Here is a 21,621-nt window from a genome sequence, read left to right as displayed (position 1 = left end):
CATGGTGGGAATAACAAATTGAAGAGGATGGCATCACATTCATCATCAAAAAGAGCATTTCAGGATCTGTCTTGAAGTACAGTGCTGTCTGTGATAGGATAATATCCATATGCCTACAAGGAAGACCAGTTATACCACTATTATTCAAATTTACACACCAACCACTATAAAGCCAGTGATGATGAAGATGAATAATTCTATGAACTTCTTCAGTCTGAAGTTGATCAAACATGCAATCAAGATGTGTTGATAATTACTGGCGATTGGAATGCAAAGGTTGAAAACACCAGCCTTGGTGATAGAAATGATGTTGGAGATTGCAAAGACCAATGAAAAGACAGTTATACACATGGACCTCACAGATGAAATCCACAAATATCAATTTGACTACATCTGTGGAAAGAGACAGTGGAAACGCTCCATATCATCAGCTAAAACAAGGCCAGGGGCAGAATGTGGAACAGACCATCAATTGCTCATATGCAAATTCAAACTGAAGCTGAAGAAAATGAAAATAAGTCCACAAGAGCTGAAATATGACCTTGAACATACCCCGCCTGAATTTAGAGATCATCTGAAGAACAGATTTGATTCATTAGATACTAAAGACAGAAGACCAAAAGAATTGTGGGATGACATCAAGAACATCATACAAGAAGAAAGAAAAAGGTCATTAATAAGACAGGAAATAAGGAAAAGGCCAAAACGAAAGTCAGAAGAGACTCTGAATCTTGTTATCCAGAGTAGAGATGTTAAGGCAAATAGAAGAAATGAAAAGGTAAAAGAACTGAATAGAAAATTTCCAAGAGTAGCTCAAGAAGAAAAGGTCAAATATTATAACAAAATGTGTAAAGACCTGGAGTCAGAAAACCAAAAGGGAAGAACACATTTCTCAAGCTGAGGGAACTAAAGAAAAAAATTAAAGCCACAACTTGTAATATTGAAGTATTCTATGAGTAAAATATTGAATAATGCAGAAAGCATCAAAAGAAGATGGAAGAAATAAACAGAGTCACTGTACCAAAAAGAAATGGTCAATATTCAACCATTTCAAGTATTAGCATATCTGAAGCCAGTGATACTTAAGGAAGAAGTCCAAGGTGCATTGAAGTCATTGGCAATGAATAAACCACTGGGAATACAAATTGAAATCTTTCAACAAACTAATGTGGCACTAAAGGCACAAATTTATCTATGCCAAGAAATTTGGAAGACAGCTAGCTACCTGGCAAACTGAATGGAAGAGATCCATATTTGTGCCCATTCCAAAGAGGAGTGCAATATCATTAATATATTAATAATCATCATGCAATATCATTAATATGGCATGCAAGTAAAATTTTGTTAAAGATAATACAAAAACAGCTGCAACCATACATTGAGCTTCCAGAGGTTCAAGCCAGATTCAGAATGGGACATAGAACAAGGGATATCATTGCTGACATCATATGAATCTTGGCTAAAATCAAAGAATACCAGAAAGATGTTTTCCTGTGCTTTATTGACTACACAAAGGCTTTCAATTGCATGGATCATGACAAGCTATGGACAACATTGCAGAGAATGAGTATTCCATAACACTTAAATGTGCTCATGAGGAACCTGTACATAGAAACTAAGAAGCAGTTGTTTTAACTGAACAAGGGAATACCTGATGGTTTAAAATTAAGAAAGGTGTATTCCAGGGTTGTATTCTTATTCTTGTTTAATCTGTATGCTGAGCAAATAATCCAAGAACCTGGATTATATGAAGAAAAACGTGGCATCAGAATTGTAGGAAGATTCATTAGTGACCTGAGATATACAGATGATACAACCTTGCTTACTGAAAGCAAAGAAGACTTAATATACTTACTGATGAAAATCAAAGATCACAACCTTCAGTATGGGTTGCACCTCAGTGTAAAAAAAAAACAATAATCCTCACCACTGGACCAATAAATAACATCACGATAAAGGAAGAAAAGATTGAAGTTGTCAAAGACTTCATTTTGCTCGGCTCAACCATCAGCACTCATGGAAGCATCAGTCAAGAAATCAAACTATGTGTTGCATTGGGCAAATCTGCTGCACAAGTCCTCTTTAAAATGTTGGAAAACAAAGGTTATCAGTTTGAGGACTAAATAAGCCCTACCCTAGCCATGATATTTTCAATAACCTCATAGGCATGTAAAAGTTGGACAGTGAATAAGAAGACTAGAAGAATTGATCCATTTGAATTATAGTGTTGGAGGGGAATACTAAAAATACCACGGACTGCCAAAAGAACAAACCAATATGGGTTGGAAGAAGTAGAGCCAGAGTGTTCCTTGGAAGCCAGGATGGCCAGACTTTGTCTTTCATACTTCGGACATGTTGTCAGGAGGGACTAATCCCTGGAGAAGGATATCATGTTTGGTAAAGTGGAGGGTCAAAGAAAAAGAGGAAGACCCCCAGTGAGATGGATTGACACAATGGCAGCAGCAATGAGCTCAAATGGAGCAATGATTGTGAGGTTGTTGTAGGGCAAGGCAGTGTTTCATTCTGTTGTGCACAGGGTTGCTATGAGTCGGTACTGACTCGATGACACCTAACAACAAGTGCCCTGGAAAAATCCTTGCATCATGAGGCTTGCATACAAGTTTCTGTGCCTGTACATATGCGGGGGACTGGCCTCGACATATGAACTTGGTTCACGAGGGGGAGATACCTGGCAGTGATAGAGATAGCAAAAGAGACACAGAGACGCAAAGAGAGAGACAAAGAGGCACCCCGAAACCAGGGTGAATGCTGGACTGGCATCAGGCAGATCCTGCATTGCAAACATCTCAGCCACGAAGGCCGTAATATCCTGTATAGTAAACATCTTGGCTAAACAGGCAGTTTAGTTGCAATGCTGGACTGAGCCCCCTTCATGCTGTAACGCACGCCTTGCCAGTCGTAATGCACCTGGATTTGTTCTGCGCCTTCCTTTTATTTAGGGGAGGTACTTTACACAAAGCTAGGAGGGACTAAGACAAGGTACAGCTGTCAATCTTACTTTTCCAGACATTCAGGCAACTTTACATCATACTTTGCAGGTTCAGACCGCAACTTGGTTTCTCAAGCTTAATTAACATACCTTTTAGCACCTAGCCTCAAATGGGGGGAGGAAAAGGAGGATTGGGAGGATTCCCATTGTGTCGGCTGCCCAGCCCAGGTTCTTCAGGAAAAGAGGCGCCTGGGTGAATGGGCTACACCTGGAAACACTTTAGGGAGGGCATTCCTATTGTCCTTAGAACAGAGACGGGAGCCACCCAATTTACTTTGAATGAATTCTCTGAGGGAAGAACTTTGCCTGTTTGGAATTTTACAGTCTTGGCTTTTAGGAAAATATTACATTTATCTGTGGATATCAAGGGCTCCATGTATGAAATTAATAAATATAACTGAACACTAAGATGAAAAACAATTTGCTATTAACTACCAGGTGGCTAGAATCTTTTCCTCAGAGCCTGTGGCCTGCATTGTCTCGGGCCCTGTGGGCCTCGAACTTCTGACCAGGTTTACACGGTCTGCAACATACATAGACATCCACAACATTGTTTTTATTACAAAAAGTAAAAGCAACTTTCATGTCCAAATATAGGATGATTAAACTAAGAATAGCAGGGAGCTTCCAAAAGTTTGTGGGAAAATGAAATTAAAAGGTAATGGAATTTTTCCACTGACTTTTTGAAGCCCCCTCATAGAATACTTCAGAGTACTGAAATGGAATGAACCAAAACTGTGCTCATTAACAGAAAGAACCAGAAAAACATAATGTTGAATTATAATGAGCAAGTCTCAGAAGAAACATGTATCATGATTGTACTCATATAAAATGTGAAACTAATATATTGTGTTGTTGGTGTTGTTGTTATGTGCCATGGAGTTGGTTCCGACTAATAGCGACCCTGTTTCCAAGGCTGTAAATCTTTACAGGAGCAGAAAGCCTCATCTTTCTCCCACGGAACAGCTGGTAGTTTGAAACTGCTAACCGTGAAATTAGCAGCCCAATTCGTAACCACTACGCTATCAGAGCTCCTTAATACATTGTGTAGGGATCTATATATTAAACTATATATAAATATAAACTATTTAAAAAGTAGGAAAATGAACCCAAAATTGAGGATAATAGTTGCCTTGGGAGAGTAGGTGGCAGGGACATGCTTAAGGAGGGGGCCACAGTGAGCTGCTAAGATACTTACTGGTATTTTCTGTTCTTTTAGCTAGGTGGCAAGTGCATGGTTATTCATTTTATTTTTAAATTGTACATATGTTATAGACATTAGTTGTATGGAAAATACAAGAGACAATGTGGTCTAGTAATTTAGAACCTAGAATTTGTGGTCAAACTGCCTGAGTTCAAAACCTGGCTCTGCCATTTCTGATCTTATGAACTTGGAAAAGTTTCTGTGCCTGAGATTCCTGGGAATTCCATTTCAAAAAGGGGTTCCAATACTATCAACCTCTTACCTGTATATGAAATGTAGCCTGGCATATAATGAGCATTCATGGAAGTGTCTATTTAGCAACAACAAAAGCATTCTTTCAGGGGGAAAAAAAGTGGAGATTTAACATCTCTCTCCCGAGGATTAGTTGGTGTAATTCTGCTTAGGTGCAAAGGAATTCGATGGTACTCTAGTTAAAGATGATTTTTATCTGAACTACTTTTGAGTTTAAGTTTTAATCTGTGGTTTGTATCCCACTTGTTACAACATTCTCATGTTGACTTTCTGTACTAGGATTATTTTTATAAAGCTTTGCAAAGATGACTGACAGTTATGAGTTAAAAGTTTTTGCTCTGTTTTTTTAATCTCTCCAAACTGGCCTAGTCTTGCTTACCATCCACTCTCTCTCCATAGCAACACATCTGCCTGCCAAGGAGCAAGAACCGTAGGGCAGTGTTGTCGCTGAGCAGGTGCATGCCAGGTCAGCACAGGCTCCTGAGGTCTGTGAGAACTACTGCCAGTGGAGGCAGCGTTCACAGAGATCCCATGAACCAAATAGTGCAGGAAAGGAAAGGTATGCTTCAATCTGCCTTTCAGGGAAAATGGCAAACCAAAGTCTCAGATGAATGAATAAAAAGGCAAAGTTGCAAGATGAGCCCTGTTTATTGGTAGGAGACAGAATATCAGAACAGGGATCATAAAGTTGAATTTATTATTGCTTTTTTTGATCTTAAGACATAAATTATAGACCAAGATTTTCTTCACCAAATAATTCATTCACATTCATTCATTCAGGAAATGTTATTAAAGACATACTTGATAGGCCAAGTTCTGTAGTAGACACTGAGGAAGAATTCACAAAGAAAGCCAACTAAATTCCTGTCCTCTTGGAGTTTACAATCTAGAGAGGGTTACAGAAATATAAACAGGAAGTTACACTATACGTGATTAAAGAGAGGAACCTAAATCAGAGCAAAGGATGTCTCAATTTAAACCTGAAGAATAAATAAACCTGAGCCATGCCATATAAGGGTAGGGTGGAAATGGGGAGGAAGACATAACATTCAAGGAAACTAGCAGTCCATTTCAGGATTGGAGAAGACTCATTAAATATGTAAATAACACAACCTTGCTTGCTGAAAGTGAAGAGGACTTAAAATACATACTGATGAAGATCAAAGAGCACAGCCTTCAATATGGGTTGCATCTCAGTGTAAAGAAAACAAAAATCCTCACCACTGAGCCAGTAAACAGCATCCATACCAATGGAGAGAAGATTGAAGTTGTCAAAAACTTCATTTTGCTCGTATCAACCATCAACACGCGTGGAAGCAACAGTCAAGAAATCAAATGATGTGTTGCATTGGGCAAATCTGCTGCACAAGACCTTTTGAAAGTGTTGAAGAGCAAAGATGTCAGCTTGAGGACTAAGGTGGGTCTGGCCCAAGCCATGGTATTTTTAATAACCTCATGTGGCTGTGGTTGTGTGCCGTGGAGTCAGTTCCAACTCATAGCGACCCTGTATAGGGTTTCCGAGGCTGTAAATCTTTACAGGAACAGAACACCTCATCTTTCTGCTGTGGAACAGCTGGTAGTTTCAAACTGCTGACCCTGAGGTTAGCAGTCCGATTCATAACTACTACGCTACCAGAGCTCCTTCCTCATATGCATGTGAAATTTGGACAGTAAGTAAAGACCATAGAAGAGTTGGTGCATTTGAGTTACATGATATTGGAGGGGAATATTAAAAGTACAATGGACTGCCAAAAGAACAAACAGATCTGTGTTGGAAGAAGTACAGCCAGAGTGCTCCTTGGAAGTCAGGATGGCCAAACTCGTCTCTCATACTTTGGACATATTATCAGAGGGGCCAGTCACTGGAGAAGGATATCACGTTTGGTAAAATGGAGAGTCGGAGAAAAAGAGTAAGACCCCCCACAACAGATGAATTGGCATAGTTGTGGTAGCAATGGGTTCAGGTGTAACAACAATTGTGAGGTTGGCCCAGGACGAGGCAGTGTTTCGTTCTGTTGTGCACAGGGCACTATGAGTTGGTACTGACTCAGTGACATCTAACAACAACAACAGTCAATATGGCTGCCTATACTTGGCATGGAGTAGAGTTTTAGCAGAGGAGGTGTGAGAGGCAAATAGGGGACAGATGACAGTGAACCTTATGAATTTACAAGATTAATATGAATTTGAAAATGACTCGTGGGAAAGGAAGTCTGTGGTAATGATATGGAACTTGTGCAATTTGCTCATTATGATCCATAATCAGGAAACATTCTACACAATGTGATGGTGCAAAACATGAGATACGGTTTCTCCCATGTGCTTCATAGTAATTCAAGCCATATTGGGAAATCAAAGAACATTAATGTGTTTCAAACTCATAACTTAGGAATTGTGTGAAATGATGTTCTCTCCCATGTGTGTGGCATATTTGCACTTATCTATGTGTAATTTGGCATGAGAGCAACACACTAAAATCCCAGCTAAGTGTGTCACCCTGGGAAGCCGGTGGACACAGAAAGCTCAATCCCAAGAGCCCTGGCGAGGGTTTAGTGAGAGTCTCTGCACCTGCTCCCTGCTCTCCTGGGGAAGGCAGCCTCCTAGAATGCAGGTCTGGGGAATGCTGAGCTCTGGGCATTCATTGCCTGATGGTGCCCTCTGGATTGGGAGCTGTTCTGAATTTATTGTGCTAAATGGAATTATGAACTCTATTTATATTGAATTTTAGCCTAAATTTCTATGATGAAAAAAATCTAATCACTACTATTACAGCTCATAGTGATCCTGAGACTAAATCTTCACAGAAGTAGACAGCCTCATCTTTCTCCCATGAAGCAGCTATTGGGTTTGAGTCACCGACCTTGCAGTTAAGAGCTCAATGCCTAACCCACAGTGCCACCATGGCTCCTATTGTTGTCGTTGTTGTTCTTAAGCGCTGTCGAGTCCATTCTGACTCACAGCAACCCTGTGTAGGGATTCCAAGGAGTAGATGGTAAATTTGAGCCGCCCGACCTTGGGATTCAAACCCGCCTTGAGGTCAAGTGTTTATCCTATAATTCCAGAGGTTCTCTTAGCCCCTGTTCAGCCAGAAAGGTTTATTTCATCCCAAATGTAGCCTAAGGCCAAAGTTTTGCCTGTTTCATCATGGAGGGTAGAAGAGAAGAGGGTACAAAGAGGGTACAAGGGAGTATGGCATCCTTGGGTCCAAGCCCGAGGGAGCTGACCAAATTAGATCAGTATTATTGTTTGATTAAAAAATGAGAAAACGAAAGATACACTCCCCAAGATGGGCAGTCTGAGGAAGAAGAAAAGAAAAAAAGCAAGGGTGGACAACAACAACAAAATGTTTTTTCACTCGAGGTTTTGCGTGAACCTGTTTCAGTTTGAGTTTTACCTAGTTTTGTCTTAGAAAGGAAGCAGGGTAGAAAGAGGCAGCGAAGTAGTCCTGTGACAGGCAGGACTTTTGCATTCTGTTGTTTGATTGTCTGGCTTCTGTTCATGTTTTGTGCAGGGTTTTCTTTGACTATCCTGACTATCCTTTTTCCTCCCAGTGACAGCCATTCTCAACAAATTGCCTGCATTGTCTTCCTCTGTTGACATCCTTCCCAACAAGGAATGTAAAATAGCTTTCCCCCCTCCCTCTCTTCCCTCACAGAGTGCCTGGTGAGGGAAGAGAGAATTAGCATAAAGATGTGTTTGTCATGTTGTGACCCTCACACAGCTTCTCAAACAGAGATGGAGTAAAGATGAGCTGTGTGCTCTCCTTGACCCAGTGTATCTAATTAAGTCCTTTTGCGCTTTTGAACTGTCTTGACAAAGGAACCGGAAAATAAAAAGGAGGCTGGTGAATAAACCAGAATATAAGTATGGTGCGTTGCTTGCTTGCTTTTTATTGGCGTTTGCCCTGCAGTGGCGCAGAGCTAGCAGTTCTGTGAGTCCTTTGCGGGGTTGTGAAATGACCTGTTCGTAAGAAATACACCAAGCTAACTTTCTAGAGTGGAATTGTTTAAAATCATGGAGGTTGAACCACTTTGTCCTGTAATTTCAATGTAATCCCAGTAAGACTCTCTGGAGTCTAAAAGATCCTGCAAAATTTGGAGAGGTTGCTCAGAGAAAGGCATGGAAGGCATTTTCTGGGACAAAATATCTGGAATTGACTGTCCCCTCTGTAAAGTGGTGGGTCTCCTAGGAAGAATATTCAAAATGAAGACAACTTTGTAAACACTCAAAGGTGATGCTTAAGATTTTGTCAGAAAGGAGTAAAATGTTGATATTATTAAAGGGGAAGGGAGCAGGAAAAGCCAGCAGGAACTGGGGCTAGAGACACATGCTCCAAACAGGAAACTGTGGCATGGATTCACGCTCCTAATACCCAGGCAAAACTTTGCACATCTCTGCATTTCCCAAAGCCTACCTGTGGAAACAGAGTCCTGGTGTGGCGCTGTGGGTTAATGCACCAGACTGCTAAGCCATTTGTACTGCAAGGTCGGCGGTCCAAGCTCACCAGCTGCTCCCTGGAAATCCTATACAGAGTCGCTATGGGTTGGAACCAACTCAAAGGCACTTAACAGCAACAATAACAATCTATGGAAACAGCTTAAATCTATGTACCTTGGACCTAATGACAACCACTCCCCAGTCTTCTGCTCTGAAACTCAAGGAGCTTTTCATAGGGCATTAAATCTGTAAGGAACAATATATTCTAAATCCCATTCAACATGTCTCTTGTGAGAGAAACCTCGCTGACATGTTTCTGATGTCCTTCACATCCATGCTCTCAGGGATCACCTAGCTGTGTGCCTTCAAAGGGAAGGGACCAATTAGTGGAAGGTTAGTAGTAACACACCATCAAGCCTGGCAGGTTAATGCAAGTGTTAAATACTAGTTTGTATTACCTTGATAATATAAAATTTATGTTGGCAAAAAGACAAAGTTTCTTGAATCTTTTTGGAAGTTAGCTGAATTAACTTCTAGCAGTACCATGTGGCTTTTTAAAACTACACCTCAAATGCAAAAAAGAAGGTCCCCCCACTCACACACCTTATGGATTACAGGTTCTTAGAACAAATTTGTGAATGTTTGAAGACTAGGTGAAGTCTGCCTTTTGTTTAGCATGTTCAGGTGGCTAGAGAGTTGGAAGTCAGCCTAGAGCGTGCCTGGGCCAGCCTCTGTTTTCCTTCCTCCCACTGGAAACAGGGCCTGGAAACCCCCACCAGGCCTGTCTACTCCTCTGTACCCTGGCAGGCTCTTCCTGGATTTTTTGGTGGTTGTTAAGTGTCATCGAGTCAGATCTGACTCATAGCGAGCCTGTGTAGGGTTTCCAAGGCAGTAAATCTTTACAGGAGCAAGAAAGCCTCGCTTCTGCGGAGCGGTTAAGGGTTTGAAAATCCAACCTTGTGGTTAGCAGTCCAGTGCTTATTCTGCAGTGCCATTGAGTTTGGGGTAGTTAGTGTTTTGATTCAAATCCCAAACGTCCACATTTCAATATGGGGGAAAATAATAATTTCCTTCTCAATCCTCCCTGGCAAGCCCTTTAAGATGCCCTGATTTCCAACTATGTGGCCACACAGCTGAAGGAAGAAGGTACCGTCTGTGGCCTTGTACCTGCTGGCACACAAATTGCCAGTGTGTCACTGGCAGCAGCTGTTATTCTTCCAGAGTCTCAGGATATTCTGACTTGATGGAGTAGTGGGAGCAGCTTCCATGGCTTTGGAACTTGGTCCCAGAGCTGTGAATCTGAGACAGGAAGCCCAACACCCAGCAGTACCCCTAAGAAGTGTATCTCCTCCCAGAGCAAGTTGCCCTGCTCTGAGCACAACAAAAGACTACCTCCAAGACACCCCACCCCCACCCAGTGGCCACAGATCGATCCCTGCCAACATTCCAAAGTTTGGGAGAGCTTGTGACCTCTTAAATCTTGGAGACCTGCTCAGAATGCAAAGATGATTCCTCCTCCTGTTCCCATCACACTGTATTACTACAGGCCATCAGCAGATGGAGGCTGCCTTTTATATGCAAATATTTGGAACCTATTAATTCCCCAGTTCCTGCCACCTACCCTCCCTCTTGTAAGACCCTGTCTGTACTATCCAAATGGCAGATAGAAGTTCCCACCCAACTAGAACTATGGAAGACTCTTAGGCACAGTTAGTTATTCCTGGAGGCCTGAAAGTGACTAATTTTGGACTTTCCAATGCTGACTGGAGTCCCGGTGTGGCACTGCAGGTTAATGTGCTAGACTGCAAAGTCGGTTTGAACTGCAAGGTCAGTGGTTCAAGCTCACCAGCTGCTCCTTGGAAACCTTTTACGGGGTTGCTATGTGTAGAAACCAGCTCGATGGCACTTAACAACAAGTACTGAATTGGACTTCTGGTGTAGTGCTGTAGCATAAGCACTGGATTGCAAACCACAAAGCCATTGGTTCAAACCCACCAGCTGCTCTTCAGAAAATTATACAGAGGGGCTATGAGCCGGAATCTATACAACGGCACTGACCAACAACAACAGTCCTAATTATTAAGATGCCATCTTGTGGGAAACAGATTCTAGAAGTAGGAGCTGGCCTCTAAACTCTGGGAGAGGAGAAAGGCATTTAAAGTCTAATGAGGAACGATAGTTAGTGTTTACTGACCTCTGACCATGGGCCCCCCTGGCACTGTGCAGAATGCTTTATAGGAGGTCTATTCAGAGAAATAATAATAGTAAGAAAAGAAAGGTTCCAGGAGGCTAAGGAATTTTTTCAGAGCCACTCTTTTGGTCAGTGGTGAAGCCAAGAATGGAGCCTAGACAACCCACTTCCATACCCTGAGCCCTGGGTGCTCCACTGCAGAGGTGGAAGAACGGAAGAACCGCCACAGACTTGGCAGACAGGAGAGACAGGCAAGAACAAGAGAAACAGGCAAGATTTATCGGGCTCCTCCTGCCTGGCTTTAGTCAGTGGTTGTGAAAACAGATTTTGGCCTCCCCATAGTTTTTCAGTCCCTTTTTCTTTTTTGTTTTCCTTGCTGTCCCAGCTGTCCTGTCTGTGCCCCCTCCCTCTCAGAGGAAGCCTCTCAGCCAAACCCTGTGAGGTGTGCCAAATCCAATCCCTCTTCTGCAGTCATTCCTCACAGCAGAGCTTTGCTGATCAATATTGAAAGCTTCAGCTACAGAAGAAAAAGGTTCTCAAAATACAAAACTTGTATCCCAGGGAGACTCATGGTTAGAAGAGAGTGGGTACTTCAGACTACTGTAGCAGCTGTCTAGTGCTGCTTGGCCAAGCTTTGGTGAATAAGGCATTCATTAATGGCTCTGCGCCTGCTCCCATCTACCTTCCAGAAACTATCCAGGCTTTCAGCCCACCTCAGCGTCTGTCCCAGAAAATATATAATGAATCCACTTCCCTTTCACTGAATTCAGCTACCCACTATTCTCCTTTGTTGCTATAGTATATATTATGTGCTTATATTTCATGTTTTGGCTCAAAAAACTTTCCTCCACTCTATTTCCTTCAGTCTATGACACATGTATGCCTTTGAATCAGTTTCGGTGTCAGCCTTAGTACCAAAATCAGTCAAGCTCTCTTGCTTTACTGCCATATTAAGCATTTCCTTTCGTTTTTACCAACACAGGCAATCTTGGTAAGGTAGAAACTGGAGGAGAACAAAACAGGAGAAAGAGAAGCAATTCTTTCCCTCCAAAGAAGTTGTTTCTCTTACACCAGTCTTGATATAAAACAGCCTTGGGATTGGTTTCCTGCTTGGGGCAAGTCAGCTACTGAATTTGGATGCTAATGACCTCCAAAATGGCCTTCAGGCTGAATGATCGTAAGAGCTGTAGCAAAAAGCCTTTTCCCAAGAGCTAGTGTCCTGGGGTCCTGGGTTTGTGGTGACTTGATCTTCTCAGGAGGAAAGCTCCCACCAAGAAACTTCATTTCTGGTGTGGTGCTGTAGAATAAGCACTGGACTGCTAACCACAAGGTTGGTGGTTCAAACCCACTAGACTCCTTTGAAACTCTATATAAGAGTCAGAATCAACTCAAGGGCCCTTAACAACAACAACATTCCTATTTATGGATATGCTGTTTCTATGCTAAGCACTGTTCACTTATTGAACAAAGGAGCTATCAGTTCCCTCCATCTAGAACATCAGGTTGGAAATCTCCTCAACAGAGGGAGATCACATTCCCTAGAGAAGTCTAGGAGTCCTGGTGTGGTGCTATAGGATAAGCCCTGGACTACGAACCACAAGATTGGCAGCTTAACCCACCAGCTGCTCCTCAGAAACCCTGTACAGGGTCGTTATGAATTGGAACCGACTCCACGACACTTAAGAACAACAGAGAAGTCTAGCAAAGAGAAGCAATATGAAGGAAGCTGAGAAAAAGGGCTTACAGATTCCCTGAGTTTCCTGTTCAGGTTGGGGACCATCCTGCCCTGAAACACATAGGTACATGGATAAGGGTGGGTACCTGACAAAATTGAGATTCTGTGAGGAGGAGGAAGAAATGGCAGGATTACCACAAAGGAAAAATGTGAAGTTAAACCTCACACTCCTCCTAAGCCAATAAATTAACCTGTTCTAAGACTAGAAGAACTCATTTAAAACCCACATCACTGCCATCTGACTGGTGCTAGTGGCTGTGTGCTCCCAAGTTGGTTCTGACTCAGGGAAACCCTGTCTAGGGCTTCTGAGGCTGTAAATCTTCATAGGAGCACAAAGCAGCTTTCTCCCACTGTACAAATGGTGGATTCAAACAGCTGACTAGCTGTTTTATGATTAGCAGTCCAGTGCTTATCCTGCAATGCCACCAGGGCATCCCAGAAAAACCCTTCATACTTCCCAAAACCCACCAAATCCACTGCTATTGGGATGATTCCAACTCATAGCAACCCTATAAGACCCAGTAGAACTGTCCCATAGAGTTTCCAAAGCTATCTATCATTACAGAAACAGACTGCTATGTATTTCTCCTATGGACCCTATGGTGAATCCAAACCACTGACCTTTTAGCTGGCAATCCAACACTTAACCCACTGTACCACCAAAACGCCTTATAGTGCCCCCAGTGAAGGCAAATTTTAAACTTTTTAAGATAAACCAGAGGACACAATCAGTAATCCCTACTGAAAAGAAGTTTACATCTAACTTTCAAACTCACCATACATTAGAATAACTACAGTGAAGCAATGTCTCCCTTATGTCCAAAATAACCTAGACATACTAATACAAATTGAGAAAAACTTTAAACAATGCAGAGGTTCATTTTAAAAGAATCTAAGAGAAATTAGCAATGAAAAATATCTCATTGAAATAAAACAACTCACTCAATGTATATAGTAGCAAATCACTGAAATGGAATTAATGAATGGAAAGACATCACAGAGAGAAAGCAGGAAAGGCATTGTATCTGGAAAACAAACTGAGAAAGTATAACAGGAGTCTATGGGGAGAATATTAAAAAAAAAAAAAAAATTGAGGGGAGACAATACTCAAAAAAAATCATGGCTGTGGATATTCAAGAATTAAAGAAATGACTTCTCAGTTTAAAGGAGCAAGACCAATCCAAGATAGATCAGTAAAAAAGGATTCCTCACTGTTATGTCTTAGTGAAGCATCATACCATCAACAATAAAACAAAACCAAAAACTTGAAAAGCCTCCATTTATCATAAAGGAATGATAAAAGGCATGCTTTTCAGCAATAGTAGAAGACAGAAGTCAATGGATAATAATCCTAAACTTCTAAGGGAAACTAGCAGTCACTATAAATTTCCATACCCAATAAAACTATCATTCAAGATTAGAGGAAAAAAATTATATTTTTTAAAACTGGGCAAATCTGTATTTCACAGACTATTATCAAAGGGCAGTTCAAGAAGACAAAGTAAAGTATTATAATGAAATGTACAAAGACATGGAGTTAGATAGTCAAAGGTAAGAACACACTCAGCATATGTCAAACTGAAAGACCTAAAGAAAAAAAAAAAAATCAAGCCTCAGCGTTTAGTATTGAAGTATTCTCTGGGTGCAGTGGAATCCTGGTGTGGCATTGTTGGATAGACATTGACTTCAAGGTCAGTTTGAACCACAAGGTTGGCAGTTCAAACACAGAAGCCACTCCTCAGAAATCTTATACAGAGTCACTGTACCAAAAGAAATGGTTGATGTTCAACTGTCTCAAGAGGTAGCATATGACAATGGCTCTTTGTCATTCTTCAGGTCTGGAGCTAAACTCACCCCATGGCTTAATTTTCAGTTGAGCAATAGATAGGCTTATAGGGGTCAATGGTGTTCTAGTGTGGTGCTGTAGGATAAGCACTGGACTGCTAACCACAAGATCAGCCTTTCAAACCCACCAGAAAACCCTATAAGGGTCAACAACACTAGTGAAGTACACACACCATAGAATGGTCAACCATTTGAGATCAAAAGGGCAGCATTTACCCAAGGACAAATTCCAAAGGGTTGGGAAAGAAGGAGAAACGAAACAAGAAGCATGGGAAGAAGTTGGATACCTGATGTTATATTAAGGGGATTGCAACCATGAGATAAAAGTGAAACTGATGATCTGCTCTGTATACCTTCACTCAAATCACAATAAAAAGATTTTTTTTTTAGTAGCATATGATCAAGAACCAACAGTAATGAAGGAAGAAATCCAAGCTGCACTGAAGGCAATAGCGAAAACAAGCCTACAGTAATTGACAGAATACAAATTGAAATCTTTCAACAAACAGATACTCGTATACTGAAGGTTCTCACTCATCTGTGACAAGGAATTTGGAAGACAGCTACCTAACCAGACGATTGGAATAGATTCATATTTTTTCCCATTCCAAAGAAAGATGACCCAACAGAATGTGGAAATCATTAAATAATATCATTAATATCATATGCAAGTAAAATTTTGCTGAAGATAATTCAAAAAAGACTGCAACAGTACATTGACAGGAAACTACCAGAAGTTCAAACCTGATTCAGAAGAGGATGTGGAACGAGGGAAATCATTGCTGATGTCAGATGAATCTTGGCTGAAAGCAGAGAAAACCAGAAAGATGTTTACTTGTGTTTTGTTGACATGCAAACGCATTTGACTATGTGGATCATGACAAGTTATGGGTAACATTGCTAAGAATGGAAATCCCAGAATACTTCATAGTGCTCATGACGAATCTGTACCAAAATACAGTCATTTAGACAGAACAAGGTGATACTGAATGGTTTAAAATCAGGGGTGTATTCTTTCACCATACTTATTCAGTCTATATACTGAGTAAATAATCCAAGAAACTGGATTACAGGAAGAAGAACATAGCATCAGGATTAGAGAAAGACTTATTAACAAACTGATATGCAGATGACACATGTTTACTTGGGGAAAGTAAGGAGGACTTGAAGTCCTTCCTAGTGAAGATCAAAGATTACAGTTTTCAGTATGGTGTGCCCTCAGTGTAAAGAAAATGAAAATCATCATGACTGGACCAAGAAACAACATCATGATAAACAGAGAAAAGCAGCAATCAATAAAACAAATGAATTATGACATTGGGCAAATCTGCTACAAACAACCTCTTTAAAGTGTTAAAAAAAAAAAATGTCACTTTGAGGACTACAGTGTGCCTGACACAAGCCATGATATTTTTATTCACCTCATATGCATGCTAAAACTGAACAATGAAAAAGAAAGACCACAGAAGAATTGATGCATTGAAAGTATGGTGTTGGCAAAGAATATTGTATGTACCATGGACTGCCTGAAAAACAAAATCGGTTTTGGAAAAACTGTAACCAGATTGTCCCTTGGAACCTACAGCACCACCAGAGCTCCTGAATTCATATATATGTTATTGTGAGGTGCTGACAAGTAAATTCTGGCTCATAGTGATTGTATGATCACTATGAAAGAACAACAACAACAGAACAACAACAACAGAAAGAAACACTGCTTGGTCCTATGCCATCTTCGGTCCTGTGCCATATTCACAGTTGTTTGTGCCCATTGTAACAACCGCTGTGTCAGTTCCATCTCACTGAGGGTCTTCCTCTCTTTTACTGATCCTCTACTTTACCAACTACGATGTCTTTCTCCAGAGACTGATCTCTCCTGACAACATTTCCAAAGTATGAGAGACAGAGAGAGTTTCACCATCCTCTCTCCCAAGCAACAATCCAGTTGTATTTCTTCCAAAACAGATTTGGTTTATTTTGCTGGCAGCCCATGGTATATTCAGTATTCTTCGTCAACACCATAACTCAAATGCATCCATTTCTTCTCCAGTCTTCTTTACTCATTTTCCAGCTTTTGCACGCATATTGAAAATACCATGGTTTGGGTTAGGTGCACCTTAGTCCTCAAAGTGACGTCCTTGTTCTTTAACACTTTGAAGGTTTTTGTAGCAGATTTGCCCAATGCAATTAAGTCGTTTGATTTCTTGACTGCTGCTTCCATGAGCATCGGTTGTGGATACAAGTAAATTGGAATGTTGATAACTTCAAGCTATCAAGTTCATGTATATAAAGCAGCAAAAGTAAGTTCAGATATATCCGTTTTACAATAAACAAATTTAATTCATATGTTAAAACTGAAATACTAGATTTATTTTAACAAGCTATGTGCTCAAAATGAGAGATATTTAAAATAATAATAAGTCTGAATGTCCTCAGCCTTGTGCTTTTTGTAATATCAGTGTGAGAATGTGACATAGAAAAAATGTTTGCAATTTCTTACCTAAGGGACAGGGGATACCATTAACAAGAGATCATAGATGAGAAAGTTCCACCTTGAAAGTGAAAATAAGTTATTACCTAATGACTTCATCCTTAGTCATACTTGGAGCCTACAAAGGAAACTGAAAAGGAGCAACAGAGTGGATCACTTGTGCCAAGACGAAGGAGGAAAACTTGGAGTGTGCTGTCATGGAACCCAAAAAAAAAAGAGGAATTCAAGAAGAAAAGAGATTTCAAGAATAGAAAAAGATGACCAACAGTATTTGTGCTGAAAAAAAACCTGTTGAACAAAATGAGTCCATTTGGATCCAGTTTAAGAGGCTAGATTAGCGTGCTGTTGTTGCTGGTTACCATCAAGTCGATTCCAACTCGTGGCAATCTCATGTGACAGAAATGAACTGCTCGGAAGGGTTTTCTTGGCTGTAATCTTTATAGCAGTTGATCGCCAGCTCTTCCTCCTGCAGAGCCACCAGGTGTTTTTGGACCACCAAGTTTTGGTTAGCTTAACCATTTCACCACTAAGGCTTGTTGTTGTTGTTAATAGCCTTGGAGATGGTTCCGACTTATAGCAACCTTGGGTTTCCGTGGAGCAGCTGGTGGGTTTGAACTACAAACCTGGCAGTTCAAACTGACCTTGCAGTCCAGTGCTTATCCTACAGTGCCACAGCAGGTCTCCATTAGAGAGATACCAAAGGTCACTAACAGGATTTGGGAGTTCTTTAGGCCTCACTGTGACTTTTATGACTTAAAACCAGGAGTCCCGATTTTAAGGTCAGTGGTTCAAACTCACCAGCCGCTCCTTGAAAGCCCTATACAGGGTCACTATGAGTCGGAACCAACTCAATGGCACTCAACAACAACAACAAGACATCCTTTATTCTTGGTTCTATCTCTCAGTCATTTGCCCATGCCTTCAGGTCCTGTTGGAGTCTGTCAGACTATTTACCTCTCCTCCACTAAATGGCCACAAAAAGTTGCATCTTGAGTTCTTGTATATTTTTTCCCCACGTCTTTGAGGATCTCTGTTACTGTCAGCCATCATTCTCATAGTTTACCATAACTCATGAACTGGGTTAAGTTGAGGTTAGCTCTGATGGATGAATTTACTCTGTATATTGACTTAACTAGATTTCTGAACCTGAAAAGCTAAGGTCCAGACCCTGGTCAGTCATCAGGATAATAAATGTCACCCTGATATTGTTGGTGACCTTTCCCTACTTGATTATATCTCAGATCTATAGTTAAAATAAGACAAAGAATAACCTGAGGTGAGCATCAGAGGGGCTCATCTGAATAGAGTATGTGAGTTACATTTTGTGGATCATAACATTTATATTAATGGCGTCAAGTGTGGCAATGGTAGTGAGGCTGGCCCAGCATCGGGCATTGTTTCGTTCTGCTGTGCATGGGATCGCTATGAGTCGGTTCCGACTCGATGGCACCTGACAACAACAACATTTATATTGGCTCTTTGGATGTCTTTCTGATTATTTCATGATCTCACAGCAGCAGGATCCTTAAAGAAGACTAACTGGTGGCATTTTTCCTAGATGCTCACATGTAACTTAGATATTTCTGCCTCAGAACTGATAATTCTCTTGGTACAAATACTACTCAGCCTCCAGGAGGGAAGGGTATTTTGTATTAACTAAACTCTCCTCTCCTCTGCCACCTATAATGTCTGTCCTTCACGTCTGTCGGCTAACAAGCCCGTACCAATAGACCTTATTCTCAAAGACTCTATGGTTTAGAAGCATAACATCTCTGAGATTATTTGCTATCACCCATGCCCTTAAATAATGTAACAATGGGGTTAGATGACCTTGAGGTTTCTTTTTATCATGAGAGATGGAAGTTCATAAAAGATTTTAACAGAAGAAATGGAAAGGCTCCTAGTGTTCTAAATTCCGTATCTCACAGTTCTGAATTCCAGGCTGAGGCATTCCAAGTAGGAAAGGTCACTGGCAATATCAGGGTGGTCTCTTATAAAAGGCCCACAGGCTGCCTTCCAAGAAGCCTCACAGAGTGACATTTATTATCCTGGTGATTTACCAGTCTGGCTCTTAGCGTCTCAGTTTCAGAAAGGAGTACAATCAACATACAGAGAATAGATTCATTATCCGAGAAGGACTCACCTTAACCAAACTCACAAGGTTGATTTGTAAACCAAAATGCTAGTTGACATTTATATAGAGAAATGTAACTGACTGCTATTCTTAAAATACAAATGACTAGCTCATTCTTTCCCTGTAGGCAGACCTGCGCCAGGAGGCAGATAATAATCAGAAAGTTATTTGGTGAACATGAAATCAGAATGAAAGTTCATCATATGTTTACTGGTTTAGGCTAAGAAAGTTATCCACCTCACACCAAATATGGCCTTGCCAGTGGAACAAAATCTCTGAGAACCCCCTGTACCCTGATCGGGATTTGGAGAGACATTTGTCAATATCTTGTCTCATTTTGTATGGATCAAGGGTAATCCAAGCCCCCAACCCAGACCACCTCCAGAGTTACCATCTTTCTCTAGATGTTAATATTTTCCATCAAGCTGTAGTCTAGTCTCAGAGGTGTGGGAGTCATTCTTTTTCTGTACGTTTACAGTTTAAATCTCAATGAGCAATCTTCTTTTCAGGTTCTTAGAGGATGCCTCACTAGACTTGGTCAAAGGGAGAGAATGACATTTATAAGGGTGGGTGGAGCAGCTCATTCTACTTTTTCATTTTTACTATACTCTTGTGCCACTTGTGCTATTAGTAATATTTTTCTTGAAATCAACTCACTTCTAAAGTACAAATTTGTTTCAAAAGATTTGTAGATGGCAGTGTTTCATTCTGTTGTGCACAGGGTTGCTATGAGTAGGTACTGGCACCTAACAACAACAACCAGGGATATTCGGTGGTGGTTTGCATGTTGCTGAGATACTGGAAGCTATGTCACTGGCATTTCAAATACCAGAAGGGTCACTCAGCATTGACAGATATCAGTGGAACTTCCAATCAAAGAAAGAGTAGGTAGAACAGCCTAGCATTCTACTTCCCAAGTAGCCAATTTAAAAAAGGTGGTAGATCAAAACAGAGTACTCAACTTACTTCAAGCATGTCATCAGGAGGGGTCATTTGCTAAAGGAAGACATTACGTTTGGTGATATAGAGGGTCTAAGAAACCATGGACTCAAAACCATGGACTCAAACATGTCAGCCAATGATGTGGATAACACAGAAGCGGGCAATGTTTCATTCTGTTGTACCTAAAGTCACCATGAATTGGAGTTGACTTGAGGGCATCTACCTGTCTATTTATTGATGGCGCTTAACAACAACATCTATTGCAAATGAAAAAAGTCTATCCTCCATTTCAAAAAGGATGGAGCCCTGAAAATAAATACATTGTAAAGTTCTTTTTATGCCCATGATTTTTTAAAGCGAGATACTGTTTGCCATGAAAGGCTGTACGCCTGAGCATATCTTTATTGAAGAGACACTAGAACAAAACTGAGACTCTTTCATTGACAGAATCAACAACATCAAAAAGGGACTGGGAAAACTCGCTTAGAAGGTTATCTAATGTATTTAGTGCCTTGTTCATCTACCAGCTAAAAATGTGGCATCCCACATTTTAGAGAAAGATGACCTAGGCTTTTTGTGGCTTTAAGGATATTTGAAAACTGTTTGCTCAGCTTCCTCCTTCCCAGTCTGACCTAGCCCCAGATTCTGTCTGATACAGTTACTGACTGTCTTATTCCCACTTCTCCCTGCACAGGTACACACTGGCAGCTCAGGACCTGGTGATGCGTGCCCGGGGCGTCCTGAAGGACAGAGGATGGCGAATATCTAACGACCGACTGGGTTCCGGGGACGACATTTCTGTATATGTCATTCCTTTAATACATGGAAATAAACTGTCATGAGAAAGGCCCAGGGGGTGGGAAGACTGAGGGGAAGAAAGCTGGATGCCTCTTGTGGGGCGGAATTGGGAAGTGTCCAGGCAGAGTTCCAGATGATGCAATCTCTTCCCAGCCCAAACTGGATGGGTGGGAAGTTTGCTGCCAAAAGGCCTCTGGTTATGCTTCCAGATGACCCTTAGGTTTCAATTTCCTCTTTAGTAACAGGTCTGGATACTCAACAAGAGCAGAACACAAAGGCTGCTACTGTGTGTTGTGTTTCTGTTGGTTCCTTAGATAGGCCTCCTAGTAGACCTTCTGCCTATTTTGGACATATACAACATATTTATTTTACCTAGAGGAGCTGGGGCAGCCATATTCAGGTGTTAACTGGTAGAAGATTCTTCGGCCAGTCAAGCTGCTGACTTCCCTACGGGTTAAAAGTCCTACGTTGGAAAGTTGGTGATTTTGCCTCAGAAAGTGTATGACTTCTAATAAGCCTGAGATAGCGTCCTATCTCCTTATCTATCCATCTCTAACTTTCTATCTCTATCTCTGTCTTTCT

At 41.1% G+C, this 21,621-nt stretch overlaps 1 protein-coding gene across 1 annotated transcript in view; it reads left to right on the top strand.

Annotated features, from left to right (window-relative positions):
- PPM1H (protein phosphatase, Mg2+/Mn2+ dependent, 1H) overlaps window positions 1-21,083 on the top strand; it is a 435,367-nt gene extending 414,284 nt beyond the window's left edge. The window contains exon 10 of the mRNA XM_006859511.1: window positions 20,936-21,083. Coding sequence (XP_006859573.1) covers window positions 20,936-21,083 — 148 coding nt within the window. The remainder of the gene's footprint in view (window positions 1-20,935) is intronic.
- The last annotated feature ends 538 nt before the right edge of the window (window positions 21,084-21,621 follow it).

The sequence above is a fragment of the Chrysochloris asiatica genome, unplaced genomic scaffold (genome assembly GCF_000296735.1).
Source record: "Chrysochloris asiatica unplaced genomic scaffold, ChrAsi1.0 scaffold00033, whole genome shotgun sequence".
NCBI lineage: Eukaryota > Metazoa > Chordata > Mammalia > Afrosoricida > Chrysochloridae > Chrysochloris > Chrysochloris asiatica.
Note: the sequence above shows the minus strand (reverse complement) of the source record. Positions and strands in the feature narration are given on the sequence as shown.